This window comes from Typha angustifolia, chromosome 12 (assembly GCF_048772165.1).
Source record: "Typha angustifolia cultivar Huaian chromosome 12, ASM4877216v1, whole genome shotgun sequence".
Lineage (NCBI taxonomy): Eukaryota > Viridiplantae > Streptophyta > Magnoliopsida > Poales > Typhaceae > Typha > Typha angustifolia.
Genome location: NC_133250.1, coordinates 9,504,869 through 9,519,159, shown reverse-complemented (window position 1 = coordinate 9,519,159; position 14,291 = coordinate 9,504,869). Strand labels below are relative to the sequence as shown.

The 14,291-nt window shown below is 37.0% G+C and overlaps 3 protein-coding genes across 6 annotated transcripts; 1 reads left to right on the top strand and 2 right to left on the bottom strand.

Annotated features, from left to right (window-relative positions):
* Window positions 1–2,597, bottom strand: LOC140771966 (protein HEAT-STRESS-ASSOCIATED 32). Its single transcript, XM_073113818.1, has 5 exons — window positions 2,334–2,597; window positions 1,400–1,591; window positions 1,102–1,312; window positions 797–1,020; window positions 1–707 (listed from the first exon to the last, which is right to left on the bottom strand). The coding sequence occupies exons 1-5, from the start codon at window positions 2,580–2,582 to the stop codon at window positions 597–599; spliced, it is 987 nt and encodes a 328-aa protein (XP_072969919.1). The 5' UTR covers window positions 2,583–2,597; the 3' UTR covers window positions 1–596.
* A 135-nt stretch (window positions 2,598–2,732) lies between these two features.
* On the top strand, window positions 2,733–9,541 carry LOC140771965 (uncharacterized). Its single transcript, XM_073113817.1, has 15 exons — window positions 2,733–3,177; window positions 3,650–3,826; window positions 3,954–4,078; window positions 4,153–4,288; window positions 4,620–4,769; window positions 4,848–4,901; window positions 5,057–5,152; window positions 5,449–5,508; window positions 5,625–5,699; window positions 5,798–5,851; window positions 6,634–6,735; window positions 6,824–7,537; window positions 7,616–7,750; window positions 8,187–8,294; window positions 9,080–9,541. The coding sequence occupies exons 1-15, from the start codon at window positions 2,776–2,778 to the stop codon at window positions 9,227–9,229; spliced, it is 2,538 nt and encodes an 845-aa protein (XP_072969918.1). The 5' UTR covers window positions 2,733–2,775; the 3' UTR covers window positions 9,230–9,541.
* A 302-nt stretch (window positions 9,542–9,843) lies between these two features.
* LOC140772229 (dihydroflavonol 4-reductase) lies at window positions 9,844–12,321 on the bottom strand. Of its 4 annotated transcripts, none has more exons than XM_073114195.1 (6): window positions 12,124–12,321; window positions 11,546–11,713; window positions 11,074–11,291; window positions 10,838–10,997; window positions 10,428–10,611; window positions 9,844–10,324 (listed from the first exon to the last, which is right to left on the bottom strand). In XM_073114195.1, the coding sequence occupies exons 1-6, from the start codon at window positions 12,260–12,262 to the stop codon at window positions 10,162–10,164; spliced, it is 1,032 nt and encodes a 343-aa protein (XP_072970296.1). In that variant the 5' UTR covers window positions 12,263–12,321; the 3' UTR covers window positions 9,844–10,161. The 4 variants fall into 4 exon arrangements, with proteins under 4 accessions (XP_072970296.1, XP_072970297.1, XP_072970295.1 ...); XM_073114196.1 differs by having other exon boundaries at window positions 10,428–10,605; XM_073114194.1 differs by having other exon boundaries at window positions 9,845–10,324; window positions 10,428–10,638; window positions 11,074–11,273.
* Between the last annotated feature and the right edge of the window lie 1,970 nt (window positions 12,322–14,291).

Genomic DNA, 14,291 nt, shown 5'->3' with positions numbered 1-14,291 from the left:
TTTACTGCCTCCAAGGACTACCGGACAGAAACTGAGACAGCAGTGAAGTTGGCAACCATTCTGCATGTCAAGGTTCTTGCATCAAACACTACCTTCAATTATTTTGACATCAAAAGTACAATAATTAAGAACTGAAGGGGATGGAAAGAAATGAGGACAAATAGGTGCAACATTGAGAGACAACATATGCAGTTACTCTCCATGCACATGAAATTAAAGTGTGAAAATCTTGTGCCACATTTTCTCTGGCAATTTTTATGACAATATCATTAGAATAAGCTTACTAATTCCACCACACGGAAGTAGGATTGAATCAGCTTAGGGAACCCATTTATTTCTGAATCCTGGATTGGACGAAAAGCCGATTTCCTCATAGATACTTGCCAGCTTAAATACTGCATTTTTTTTTGACAGATATAAGACAGCATAACATGTCACTTCTAGAGTAAGATGACCCTCAAATCATGCTCCAACGTTATGAAAGACTACTGAAAGAGCTTACACAGAACACACTATGCGCATATATTTGTTACTTTCAGAATTTGTTCCAGTGCATTACAACAGTAACAAAAACACACGCTGTGAACATCTTCACATCACATGAGGAAAAATGGTGAGCCAAGAATAGATGTGTGGTTTCTACCCAAATTGCCGCCTCGGAGGCATTCCAGATTCATCACCTCTGAGTGGTCGACGAAAAGATTCACCTGAATAATAAACAAATGTACTAAGAAAAAAGCTCAATCATGTGAACTTTGAGAAATACACGAGATGTACTCGATAAAAAGTTCAGTACCCGTGGTCCATATCGTTTGACAAACCACTCAGAGGTCCTCGAATTAGAAGCTTCAAACATTGTTCTATCCAGTCCCAAACGACCAATGATCTTTGCAATAATGTCTGTGCGTAGAGCATCAGCATATTTGCACACGTTATCGGCATCAATCATGATCATATCAGCTCCAGCTTCCAAGCATCTCTCAGCCTTTCTGATTAACAGGTTGACGTCTTCAACAATTTCTGCAAAATATGTCATATTACATTATGACTGCATAAGCAGAGAAAAAAGTGTTAAAATGCATAGTTGCCTCAATTTGTTACCTGAACTTTGCTGCACTGGAGCTATATAAGCTCCGAAAGCTCTGTCACTGATGGCTGGTATCTCAGACCGGTCAAACTTTACTGCAAATAAAGGTTTAGCTTTTAATCCACTGCTCTTTATGGTATGAACAAATCTCAAGAGAGATTCTTCAGGAAGTTTCAGTGAACCAGCATTTAACTCGATTGTGTCAAACCCTAACCTCTTGCATTCCTGCAATAGCATTTAGGAAAAAAATTGGTCTAATCATATATCTAAAAAAGAACCTAATCATATTAAGCATAATCAATTTCTGCAAACCTCCACGTATTGTTTGAATGAGGAAGGCCCTTTACGAAGCTGATGTTCTGCCCAGTCACCAGTGCTAACATATATGTTGTGCCTGTGTGCCAAGTCGGTTATTTCTTTGATAAAGGATTCTGGCATCGAACTGTTTGAGCCACCAGAAAATTTCAACCCATCGACAAATTGTCCCATAGTTTCTAAAATCTCCTGCAAGGATTGTGATCAGGATTTAGCTCCATGCTTTCGTACATAAAGTTAAGCTAGAAGGTCTGCCTATTTCATCTGAATTCCAGGGCATATCAAATTTCCTAACACATTGCATCAATTGACCTGGATGGTTCATGGAATGATGATCACATGAATTGATTCTTCTGTTGTTAGTGTCACAAAGAATTATGCATGAAGTGATTATATTAGAGTAATGTGGAAACTAGCACCCATGACTATCATAGGAGCTTGTTTTGTTCTATGAACATTGATCAAGGCTAAGAAGAATAGATGAGAAAAACTCTATTTTATTTTAGGTAAAAAACCTATCAACTCGAATCAACAAATGGTTGGAGATGAAAAGAGTTCAGCAAAGAAGGGGATGGTTCGCATATTCTACTGGAGACTACTTTCTTCATCTTCGATAAACAACTACAGGATTAAACTAAAACTCTGGCTTCCATTGAACAATGAACAAGGTCATCATGAAATTTCACAATTGGCCTCCGAACTTGCAAACGTCCATCAATTTTTCACAATGACAAAATTTCACCAAAGAGAGCAACAAGAAAGCATAAAATATCACTTCCGAATGGATTAAAAACCAAAATTTGAACAACATACATCAGAATCAAGCGAAATTTTGGCAGTTTTCCGCAACAACTCCCACAGAATAAGAGATTGCATCTAGAATAAACTAATCCAAACCCAAAGGAGATAAAAGAAATCACCGAATCCAAACCTGTAACGCGTCCTTGCCCACGAGGCTATCGCTTGGGTTCATCATCTCCGTCACCCCATACCTCCGAGGCTTCTCCGGCCTGTCCTCGTCCTCGCTAAAGCTCTTCCACGCATAGTACGATGATCCCATCTTTGATCTCCCTCTCCATCTCCCTCCCACTCTCTTTTCATAATGCAAGCTCGGGGACAAGAAGCTTTGAGCAGCTTCTCGAAGTGCCACGTCGCATATTCTCTCTGCGGACGCACTCATAGGAAATCATATGCGGGTATGTGAAAAATAAAACGGATCAAATATTATCCGACAGATCCGTTTGCCGTCCGATTTCTCTATCCGACTTGAGTACGGGTTTGGCACCGCTTCCGAACCCGTATTTCCAGTCTCAGAATCTCCTATAAAACCCTAAACCCCTGAATCGATCCGTTCTCCTTCTCCCTTCCTTCCTATGGCACCCCCAGCCTCCACCTCCGCCGCTCTCTTCATCTCGCCGGAATCGCTCTCCTCCGCTGGCCTCACCGCGGACCGTCTCAATCTCCCTTCTCTCCAATCTAAGATGAAATGCGACCCCGAGGGCTACGAGGCCGAGCTCGACGTCCTCTATCGCCAATTCGAGTCCTCCCTCGAAATCTACCACCACAACGATCACTCCTCCTCCTCCACCGACAACGCCGCGAAGGACCTCAGCGACCTCGCCATGTTCCTCGCCCACGTGGCGCCCTTCTACCCCGAGAAGCTCGCCGTCTTCCCCGGAAAGATCGTCGAGTTTTTACGAACCAGTGCTGCATCTATTCCCTCGTCTCTTCGTGTGCATCTCACGCAAGCTTTGATACTTCTTGTGAATCGAAAGGTGGGAGCTTTTTGGATTTTCGCACTTCACTCCTGAGTTTCTTCAGTTTTGAGAACAGAAACCTCATTTAGTCACATAATTCCTGTGCTTAATTGGATGAATGTTAAGATGCATTCTACATATCAATATGTCATTCATTTTCTTCTTAAGTACTTTAAAATGGTTGGGTCAATTAGTTTATTGTCGTATAAGCTTCTCTTGAAAACATAAGAACGGTGATAGTATTATGCTTTGTTTATCGGTTGTTCTCCAAGTAAACCATCATAAAATATGGACTTTTGAAGAAAGAAAACATGTTGGCCTTTTTTTAATTTTTTCTTTGGTTTCTAATTAGAGCGTGTGTCTCAGTTTTAATTTTAGTAGATTTCTTGTAACATTGTAGTTCATTAATGCTCTAGTTCTATGAAAATATCACAAGTTTCTTAATCTGCATTGGTCTTTATTGGAATATTTATTTTTCGTTTCTTTGCAGATTGTTGATCTCGGCGACACTCTGGAGTTGTTTATGGATCTTCAAGTTATTGGTGATCGTACATTGAGAAAGCTGGCCTTTTCGCATGTCGTACATAGCATCCGGCGGATGAATCAAAAACATAAAAATGAACTTGAGAATCGCAAATTACAGAATATTCTGTTTTCGATGCTACAGGTTTGTAATGTATCTTGTTTGTATTATTCAATGATTTGATTTTTCTGTATTTTTGCTCAAGTTTTCTTTTATTTAGTAGCTTCTTTTTTTTTTCTGGTGATCTATTTTACAAGTCACTCTTATTTAGGCAGAAGAAGAGTTGAGGGCCAAAAGATCTCTGATTGTTCTTTGTGACCTTCATCGACGTAGAGTATGGTTTGATGATCGGACAGCCAATGCTATATGCACTGGATGTTTCCACTCATCTTCAAGGTGTGCTATCTATATTTTTTCATATTTAAGTACCACTAGCTTTAGTTTTACATATGTGGTTTTCGGAACTTCAGGATCATGATAGCAGCTATCTCATTCCTTCTTGGGTATGAACAAATTCAAGAAGAGGATGATAGCGAAGCCTCGAGCAGTGAAGATGAGGCCAGCCAACAGCCCGAAGTTGTTATTAGCAAAGAGGCTGTCTACAAGGTATTTGATGATTAAATTCTAATATCATTTAATACATATTCTACGCTTCCTGTTATTGTGCAAATCCCCTTTGAGAACTTGGTTTGGCACTATCATGTTGGACCATTGTTGCATGCAAGGAAAATATTGTGGTGGATTTTCTCTTCACATTCTCTTCCGAAAAATAAATGCTATTGAATTTTCTTCTTCTGATTTTCATGATAAGTTTGATATAATCCCATGTGGAACCTGCTAATTTTCCTTTTCTGGTTCTACTTAAGAATTAGGTTGGCCAATGGCCATCCTCTATTTTTGCATCATGGTCATGACCATACATTTCTGTTCCTTCTAGGCACATCATAAGGGTACCAGTGCTAGCAAGAAAAAGAAGAAAGCCAAACTGCAGCGTGCTATTCGTAGCATGAAAAGGCAGAAAAGGATAGCCTCTGAGAATACAAGCTCCAATTACTATTCTCCCCTTACATATCTAAAAGATCCACAGGTTAGATCTACATGCAAGTTGCATCTTTTAGCATTTTGGCCTCTGTAAAATTGATCTTCCTTCATATCTTATTTGCAGGGTTTCGCTGAGAAGCTATTCTCTCGTCTTCAGAAATGTAATGAGCGCTTTGAGGTTTGTCCATATTTTTTACTTTTTAACTGAAACTTAGCATTAGTTTTCTAAAGCTTGTTTTATTTAGTTATTCCTAACTTTAATTGTCTTATCAGGTGTACTTAGCTATACTCTAAATCTTGTTTATAGTATACACACATTGTTCCACTTTGCAGATTAGGATGATGATGTTGAAGGTTATCGCCAGGACTGTCGGGATGCACCGCCTAATTTTATTGAACTTATATCCATATCTTTCAAGATATGTTCAGGTATAAAATATGTTCATGAGTAAGAATCCTACTTCATGCATGATTTAAGTACTTAACTGCCGAACAGCATGGTCCATGCTGCCTGGCATGTACCATGTCATCAAGGTCTCAGAGTGGCAGGAAAGAATTCACATGGCATTTGTTACATAAGCATGCTTGTCATGCTGCATTTCCTATCGGAATGGTGCCATGCCAACTGGCTTGTGCTGTGCCAATAGACCAAAGTGACACCTTGTGCCACGACTTTAACCTTGATTTTAGACTCAGTTATTGCCTTTTTTTTTACCTTTTTGCAGCCTCATCAACGTGATGTCACGACTTTGCTTGCCGCAGCAGTTCAGGCCTGTCATGATATGGTTGTCCTATTGCTCAATCTTTTTCTTATTAGAGTCAGTCAGAAGCATGCTGTATTTTTCCTATACTTTTTAATTGTGCTAAACAAGTGATAATAATTCAGTTCATTTCAATTTAGGTGCCACCTGATGCAGTGGAACCACTGTTCAAGCAAATAGTAAATCAATTCGTGCATGACCGTTCTCGAACAGAGGTTGCTTTAGTATATCAATTATGTTGGATCCAACATTATAAAATATATTGGTGAATGGTGGTGTGAAGTTTCTATAAATGATTCTTTTGATTTGCTAGGCCATTGCTGTTGGACTGAATGTTGTAAGAGAGATCTGTCTGCGGATGCCTTTGGTATGATCTTCACCTAATATTCATCTCATAAATTTATTTTTGATCCTAGTACCAAAAAAACAACTTTTATATGAATATTCCATCTGACAATTCTTAATCATGAAAAAACATCTGAAAAGACTGAAATACTCATCATTTTATCCTTTTACTTGCTGATTGTTCTGGAATATTGGGAATCAAGCTGAAGAAACTATGAGTTTGTAAGTGAGATGTCATGTATTTTGCTGGGTTTCTGAATTCTGAAGTGGACAGTAAAAACACTTTAGAAAGCATTATATTTGATTCCATCATCATTTGAAGATTTGATAATATGAAAACTTGAAAAGTATTCCTTTTTGTATTCCTGATGACATTATACTAGAATGATGATAAAACTTATGTTGTAATTTGTATCTAAAGATCATAACTTGTTTGAACTTGAGTGGTTCTAATGGACCCTAAAAATTGTAATTATTATGACGCTACAAAATTAAGTGCATCTGTCAACATATTTACAATCTAAGCATGGTTAATGCAATATGGAATATTAGATGTGTCATGTTCAAGCATCTGAAGTATTTGACACAGTGACATGTCATCCAACAAGACTTTTATGTTTATTTGTGTTGAGTTGTGAAATATATGTTATGCACATTTGGTGTATCTGTGGCTGATATCTGTTCACCTGATTCCATATTTTGGTCTTAATGGAGTTAGATTGTTACTTCACAGACAGTTCTTAATTTATATATTATTTATTGGCCTAGTTCCTTTCATCAATTATTTTCTTGTTTACCTTTCAGTTGATGAACGAAGATCTGCTCCGTGACCTTGTTTTGTACAAAAAATCACATGAGAAGGCAGTATCAATTGCTGCTCGTTCACTGATCAGTTTATTCAGAGAGGTTCTTCCATTCCTTCATCTATAACTGTCTTTTATCTATTTATGTGGAGAATTACTTTATTGAAACTATGCTTTTAATTTGAATTCAGATATGTCCTTCACTGTTAGTCAAGAAAGATCGTGGCCGCCCTGTAAATCCAAAAGCTAGGCCAAAAGCATTTGGAGAGATCACAGTGGCTAGTGATGTACTTGGAGTAGAGTTGCTACAACAAGAAGACGATTACTCTGCGCCTACTAGTTCAGATGATGAACTTATCGCATCTGGTTGTGAGGATGAAGGAAGTTTGCCGTCTACTTGTGGTGATGATAGTAAAAGTGAAATTTCCCATGGGACAAAAGAAGAGGGTGGTGCTGGAGAAATTGGAGAAGAGGATGATGTTCCTGATGAAGATGAAGATGAGGATGAGGGAGTGGATCAGATGTCAGAGGATGACAATGATGCTTTTACTGATGAAGATTGTGAGGAACTAGGAGATAATGTGGATGGGGATAGGAAGTATGATGAATCTGATGATGAAGATGCTGGTGATGATAATGAAGAGATGGCTGTAGAGTCGAGCAGCGATTATGATGACAATGACAATTGTACTGACAATGATAGCAGCAATGATGAAGAAACAAACAAAGAGAGGTCTAAAGCAGTCAAAAGGAAGTTTGTGGATTACGTTGGGCAGCTAAATGCTGCAGAAGCTAGTCTTCGAGCTCTGAAAAGAATAGCAGGAGCTAGGAAGGCACAAATCTCGTCAGATGAAACAGATGGAATTCTTTCTAATGAAGATTTCCGGCGAATTAAAGAGCTGAAGGTATGTAGGCTGAAGCACTTGATTTATTCTATTGGAATTCTGTCTAGTATATTTCACCGTTTCTATTGAATGTTTTAGGCAAAGAAAGAGGTTGAGCTGGCTATGACTCAACAAGGCCTTCTAAAGAAGGGTTTAGACTCAAAAACGACAGCCTTCAAGATTCCCTCATCTGAGCAGCTAAGTACAAAACGTGTGGATCCTGCTAAACTCGAGGTAAGTCCCAAGTTCTTCGTGGCTTTGAGTCTAATTTCTTAAATGTTGTGGCTACTGCAGTGCTAGTTTCTTAAATTTTTTACTTACTGCTGAATTTATTCAAGTATCATTCTGGATTGTGGCCGTTGTCTATTATTGTTCTCTATATCTTTTGAAAATCCTTCAACCTATACTTTATTGGAGGAACATTTGTTAAGGAACAGTGCTGCATGGTTCTGCTTTTGGTAAGGGGAAGAGGGATGATGTCATCATCTACCTGTCATCGGGATTAGCTAAACAATTATTGATGACAGTAAAATATTTATTATATGATTTAGGTGCATTTCCAGTGATCTTCTTTGAAGCAATTTATTGTCCTCTTAATGATCACTTCTATAATTTTCTTCTCTGTTATTTGCTTTCTCCCTCACCTTACATAAAGCAATGTGATGTGCAGTCAAACATAAGAAGAAAGCTTAGCAAGGAGGAAAGGTTGGCTCTAGTGAGAGCAGGGAGGGAGGACAGAGGAAAGTATCAATCTAGGGCAGCTGTGAAACAGAAAAAGGTATGTATCGAATATACAATGTTAACTATTGTATAAGGATCCTTTTCGAATGGTTGTGGTGAACTTCCTACCTTCCATTAGGCTATTTGACTGCTGCCTACTCTTGCACATTATTACTGGGGTTACTAATACTAGGGCAAAAGCAGAACCCCTCTTTTCTGGTTTGCATCATCACCATGAACGTGGGCAGTGTAAACCTTTATCTGTCCCAATCATATTCTCTATCATGAGGTTGGGTTTGTGGGGAGTTGGATCTTCATACTTCCTCTTTTTGGTCTTTATTAATATAAGAAATTTCTATATGTTGTTTCATGATAAATGAAATAACTAAAACATAACACCATGGGATGCTTTTTATGGGAATTTTCTTCTGCATAAGTTCCTACTCTAAATAAAATATTGCAATTAAAGTCAAACAGGCCCTTACACTTTTTGCTCTAAGAAAGAAATAACTGAGAGAACTCAGAAGTTGCCTTTTGTTCTATACAACTCTAAAATAACTTGGTAATCCTCTGCGGCAGCATAAACTGAAATTACTTTAATTCCAACCTTCGGTTACATGTTGGCATTAGCTTTTCTTGAATTCTTAGTCCTCTATAATTTGCAATTGCTACCGATCCTTTGATGAAATAATTTTATCAAGAAAGGGTAATGTCAAATATTCTGATAACCTCTCTCTCTTCTCCGAGGCGACTGGTTTTGAATATTCTTGCACTTCATTTTAAATTATTTAGTGGTTTCTCAAGTATTCAGATACTGATTTCATGTTTGGTGCTGGATAACAGACTGGTGGCCTCAGTAATCGGCAGAAAGAGCACAAGAAGGCAATGCCTCTTGCTGCCAAGAGAGCAACGATAGCTCGTTCTCGGCAGGAGAAAAAGAAGCAGCAAAGAAGGTCCGGAAAGCAGTTCAGGGGGAAAAAAGCATGGAAGTGAGCTCTGCAGGATAAATGCTCCTTATAACCAAATCTCCACAATTTTGACTTATGTACACTTGATCTTAATGGTATTTTCCTCAATATACATTAAATTTTGTGTTTCAAACTCAGATTATTATTTGTGAATGTGTACCTAGAATGAAAATTCTTCATATAATCAGCTAAGGTTAACATCAGATTCTTTTAACTCGATTTATTTTGGTGCAAATGCACTAATGATGTATTTAAGTATAAAGTTTCTAAACCTGTTTCAGGGTATTTAAGGTGGTTAAACAATATAAAGAACAGTGCTGGCAGTACATTTTCCCTATGCCTAATATTATGACACCCCGGAAGGATAATAGCATATAATTTATTTCATATAATATCAAAAGTGTAATATTCTGTGCCTTTTTTATACAGGTGGATATCATAATATTCTTTTTTTATTTGGGGGGGGGGGGGGGGGGGGGGGGAGGGAGTTAAATTATACTTTTATTTTTATTTTTTAGAGATATAATGTGTACTTGACTCAGTTCAGGTGGTGAATACGTAATTAACTCTTAAGATATAAGGAGTATTATGATTGACTAGTCCAATAGATTCTTTTTTCCTCTCTCTCGATTTCTGGTTTATAATATACCCAGCCATATTCAAAAGGCAATTAATTATGCATTCATTTGGAGGTCCAGGACAAGAAACCTAAGCTTTGTTAGGCCATTCTACAACATCTATTCATCTATTTAGGCCTCTTTTGTACTATCAACAAAGAGAGAGAGAGAGAGAGAGAGAGAGAGAGAGAGAGAGAGAGAGAGAGAGAGAGAGAGAGGTAATAATCAATGATATGGTACTGAAATGGCAGAGAGAGGTAATGATCAATGATATGGTACTGAAATGGCTATTATTGTAGAATTGATTGATTTCTTGCTCCAATATCCCACCAGAACTAGTTCACTTTTCAACTTCAGGACACTTCAGAAAACCACACTCTCTGCAATATGAAATACTCTGCTTCACAATGTCATTCACATTATATCTGGACTTGTATCCTAAATCACTCAGACGGTTAGAAGAAATCTCTGAAGGTATGGAGTCATGGAATTCCTTTCTGAACCTAAACACATTGCAATCAAATTTTTTAAGTCACTGGTAAACTACTTTATCTACTAAAACATACGTATATATTAAGAGAACTTAGCAGAAAATAAAAAGTTCACCTTTCTGAATCAAAAGAAGGGTACTCAGAAGAGAGGAGATCAGCAAGTTGAGGCATTGAGTAGCTGCCAACCGAGCAGAGATATCGATCTTTCGCCGCTTTGTTCTCCATTAGGAATATATGTGCATCGCAGATGTCTTCAATATGCACTAATGAGATTGATCCCAGCCTACAGTACACTGAAGCTAATATAGGATAAAGCAGTGGATCACCTAGTGATAGTTATGAGGAAGAAAGAAAAAAAATCTAATCAGAATGAGATATGAAGAAGAAGAAGAAGAAGAGAAGATCTTGTTGAATGTTTTTATATAAACTACCAGGACGATCTGATATAGCCTATATAATTCTTTTTAAAGTGGATCTAGAAAGAGATCATTATATGAACTTAGGTTGATAATTTGGAGAAACTACCAGTGATGGGTGACAGAAGAACTTGAACACTTGCAGGAACAGTTGGTGTTAGAAATGGACCAGCCACAGTTGGTGGGATGATTGATACCAAATCAATTCCCTTCTCCTTGGCGAATTTAAATGCCTCTTCCTCTGTCAAGAGCTTTGATAACACGTAGACCTGACATCAAATGAAGCAACAAGAAATTAACAAGTTTCTTGAAGGAATCTTCATGAAGAGGCCAAAGATTATATACCCATCCATTTGATTTTTCTCTCCAGACTTGATGAGTTGGTGTGATGGATGACTCATCTACCGTCGTCTTCCACTCGCCATTACTGTCTTTTGCTGTGATCGTGCTGATGGAAGACGTAAACACGACACGCTTGACCGATCCAGCTCTCCAGCAAGCTTGCAGAACATTGATTGCTCCTCTGATTGCTGGTTGTAGTATCTCTGACTTCACATGATCATCTTCAAATTGTAGGCTTTGTTCATGTTAAGCTATATAGTGCGATAAAATTTCCCAGATGCATTCAGTAATCAAAATGTTCAAGTTTAGCCTTCATCATTGACATCATTTGAACTCTTTTTTCTTTCCTCTCTTTCTTTGCCAGCTTTTGTTCTAAACTAATTGATTTGTTCATCTTTATGATCTGACAATGCTTCAGTATCGTACAATTTAGCAGGATGATTTACTAATCAATGAACAAAGTTAGAATACTCACCAATGTTTTCTTCAACAGAGGTGTTAAACTCCATGGAAGCTGCTACATGGAAGACACCCATGCAGCCCTTCACTGCCTCATCAAAGCTTCCTTCCTCATTGAGATCAGCTCTGAAAATTCTTAGTTGATCTTTGCTTCCAAAAGTTGATAGTATCTGTGATGCTTTCCCTAAAATTATATGAAATCACATCAAAGCCAAAATGGGCCATCTCTAAAATGGGCTGGACTGGACCAAGGCTAACATATTTGTTCTAACTTAAATATATGAATACTTGCATTTAGTTGCACATTACTATAAGTATCACAGCATATTTTTTCTAAAAGTTTAGAATTCAAATCTCGTTTATCTATATTTAATCACTCTTTTTATTATCGATCTTTGTGCTATGTGAAGCACCACATATTCTATTAGTTTTCGTAAGAGTAAGACAGTAATTTTCGAAGGTGAAAGATATATTATTATATAGTACTAGATGTCTGCATATAATCAACCCACAAGTATTAAAAATAAAAGCTAAAAAAATTACACCTTAATCAGAATTGATACAAAGCAGAGAGAGTAAAAGAGAAACAAAGACCTATATCTCTGGCTGCCGCATGCACACGATAGCCCCGCCGGAGCAGCGCTCCGACGAGCGACGATCCGATGTACCCCGTCGACCCCGTCACGCACACGGCGTTCCCCGCCGTAGTCGCCGGCGAACCGTCGCCGTCCATCCCCCGCCGGCCAAAAATATTCTAAGCGAAGTGGGAGAGAAGAAAGAGAGAAAGAAGTTACGAATGGTATATGATATTAGCAGCGATCTCGATCTAATAAAGAAATGCTACTATTATTATTATTATTATTATTATTATTATTATTATTATTATTTGGTGACGGGATGAGCTGTCAATAAAGTAATGCTTTCATAGTTACTATTACTAACTACTACGTCAACTTTTAATACTGATGAAAAGCACGTGAAGTTTTGCAGATAGGTCCAAAAAAGGTCAGTGTTTCAAACTGTGAGCTTGCCACGTGCGATATGAACCTTGACTTTTCCACACAGAAATCTATCGAAAAGACTAATAACATTTTGCGACTTGTTGACTGAAATAGATCTATTTTTCTAATTTATTTATTTATATAATAATATTTAAATTTAAAATTGGTTAAGTTTTTTTTTTTAAAAAAAATTTATAGTAAAAAGCTTAACTGTTAAGCATCTTATTTAATAAAATAAAAATCAGTAATATTTTTTAAATAAAGTACTAATTTTATCGATATTTTTACTAGGACTCTTTAGTAATATTGCATATCTCTTAGGGTAGGAAGCTTTTTTTTTACTAATTAGAACTATAATAAATACATCGCATTTGTTATTTAAATTTAGGTGTTATCTATCTTAGTAAATAAGTTCTAAAATAGAACTAATTTTGTCAAAAACTCACTTTTGATAGTTGTGAGTTACCGCGAGCTAAGATTAACTATAAATATAAAATAATTATAATATTTGAATAATTTTTTAAATTAGAGACCATTCGACTCACCAATCATTCGACCCAACCCATATTTTAACTATTTTTAAATTTTTTTTACTATTCACTCTTTTATTTAAAAAAAATTTATGTTCCTCCATTTAAAAAATAATAATAATAAATTAAAAAAAAGTTAAAGGTTGTGCTTTAAAAAAATTGTAAAATGGGACGGTACAAAATTTTCCTTTGATTTTTTACTATAGCAGAACGAACGGGTTACTATAGCAGAACGAGCGGGTCTAGTTGCAAGCCAAACGAACAGACTTTTGGGCTGGGTCGGATGGGCAAAGGCTAACCCGTGCCGCCCATGGGTAGTTTGGGCTCGGGCTGAGCCGAGCTTATCCTAGTCCAAACCAGGTCAGGCACGAGCAGACTGGGCCGTTTGATCAAATCTAATTGTGAGTTACCACAAGCTTAGATTAACTACAAATATAAAATAATCATAATATATGAATAATTTTTTTAATTAAAGACCACTTGAGAGTTAAATAAGAGGTACTTTAGATTAATTATCATGCTAACCCTAAAACGTCAAAAGCGAAAATATAATTTAATGCAAGACGAAGCGAGAGTAGCTCACCGCTTGAAACGAGAAACACCTGTTACCTACCAAAACGGGCTCGTGCAGCCCAATCTACTGCCCTTCTTACAACTTCCAAGTAAAGCCATAACGACCGTACATGCGGCACTTTCTGGTCTGCCCAGAGGAGAAGTTAAGACGTACAATATGAAGGGTCTTCCGTGAGTTTTCTTTAGTGAATTTTATAAATCTCATCCGATATTTTATTTATTTTATAGTTCATATTTTATTCTTAAAGATTTCGTAATTAATTTCTTTTTATTGTTTTTATTTAACACGTATTTTGGTTAACAAATGTTAATTATTAAAATACAACTAATAAACCCGCCCCTATAAAATAAATAAAATATAGAGTGAGGTTTATATAATTTTTATTTTCGTATAAATAGACATAATTATATGGTAGATTTAGTCTTAAATATAAAATATAAAAATACCCATTTTTTGGCAGCTGAAAATTTATAGAAATTAAGTGAATTATTTATTAAGCACGGTTGAAAAAAAAAATCCCAAATAGCAGTAAATTCTCTTGCGAGCAATGGGAGGACGCTGCGTCGTGGAGCGCAGCAAATTCCTACAAATCAGAATGCAGAGAATCTGATAATATGTTTAGTTGGTCTCTATATTTTATTTTGGACCTTCTGTTAT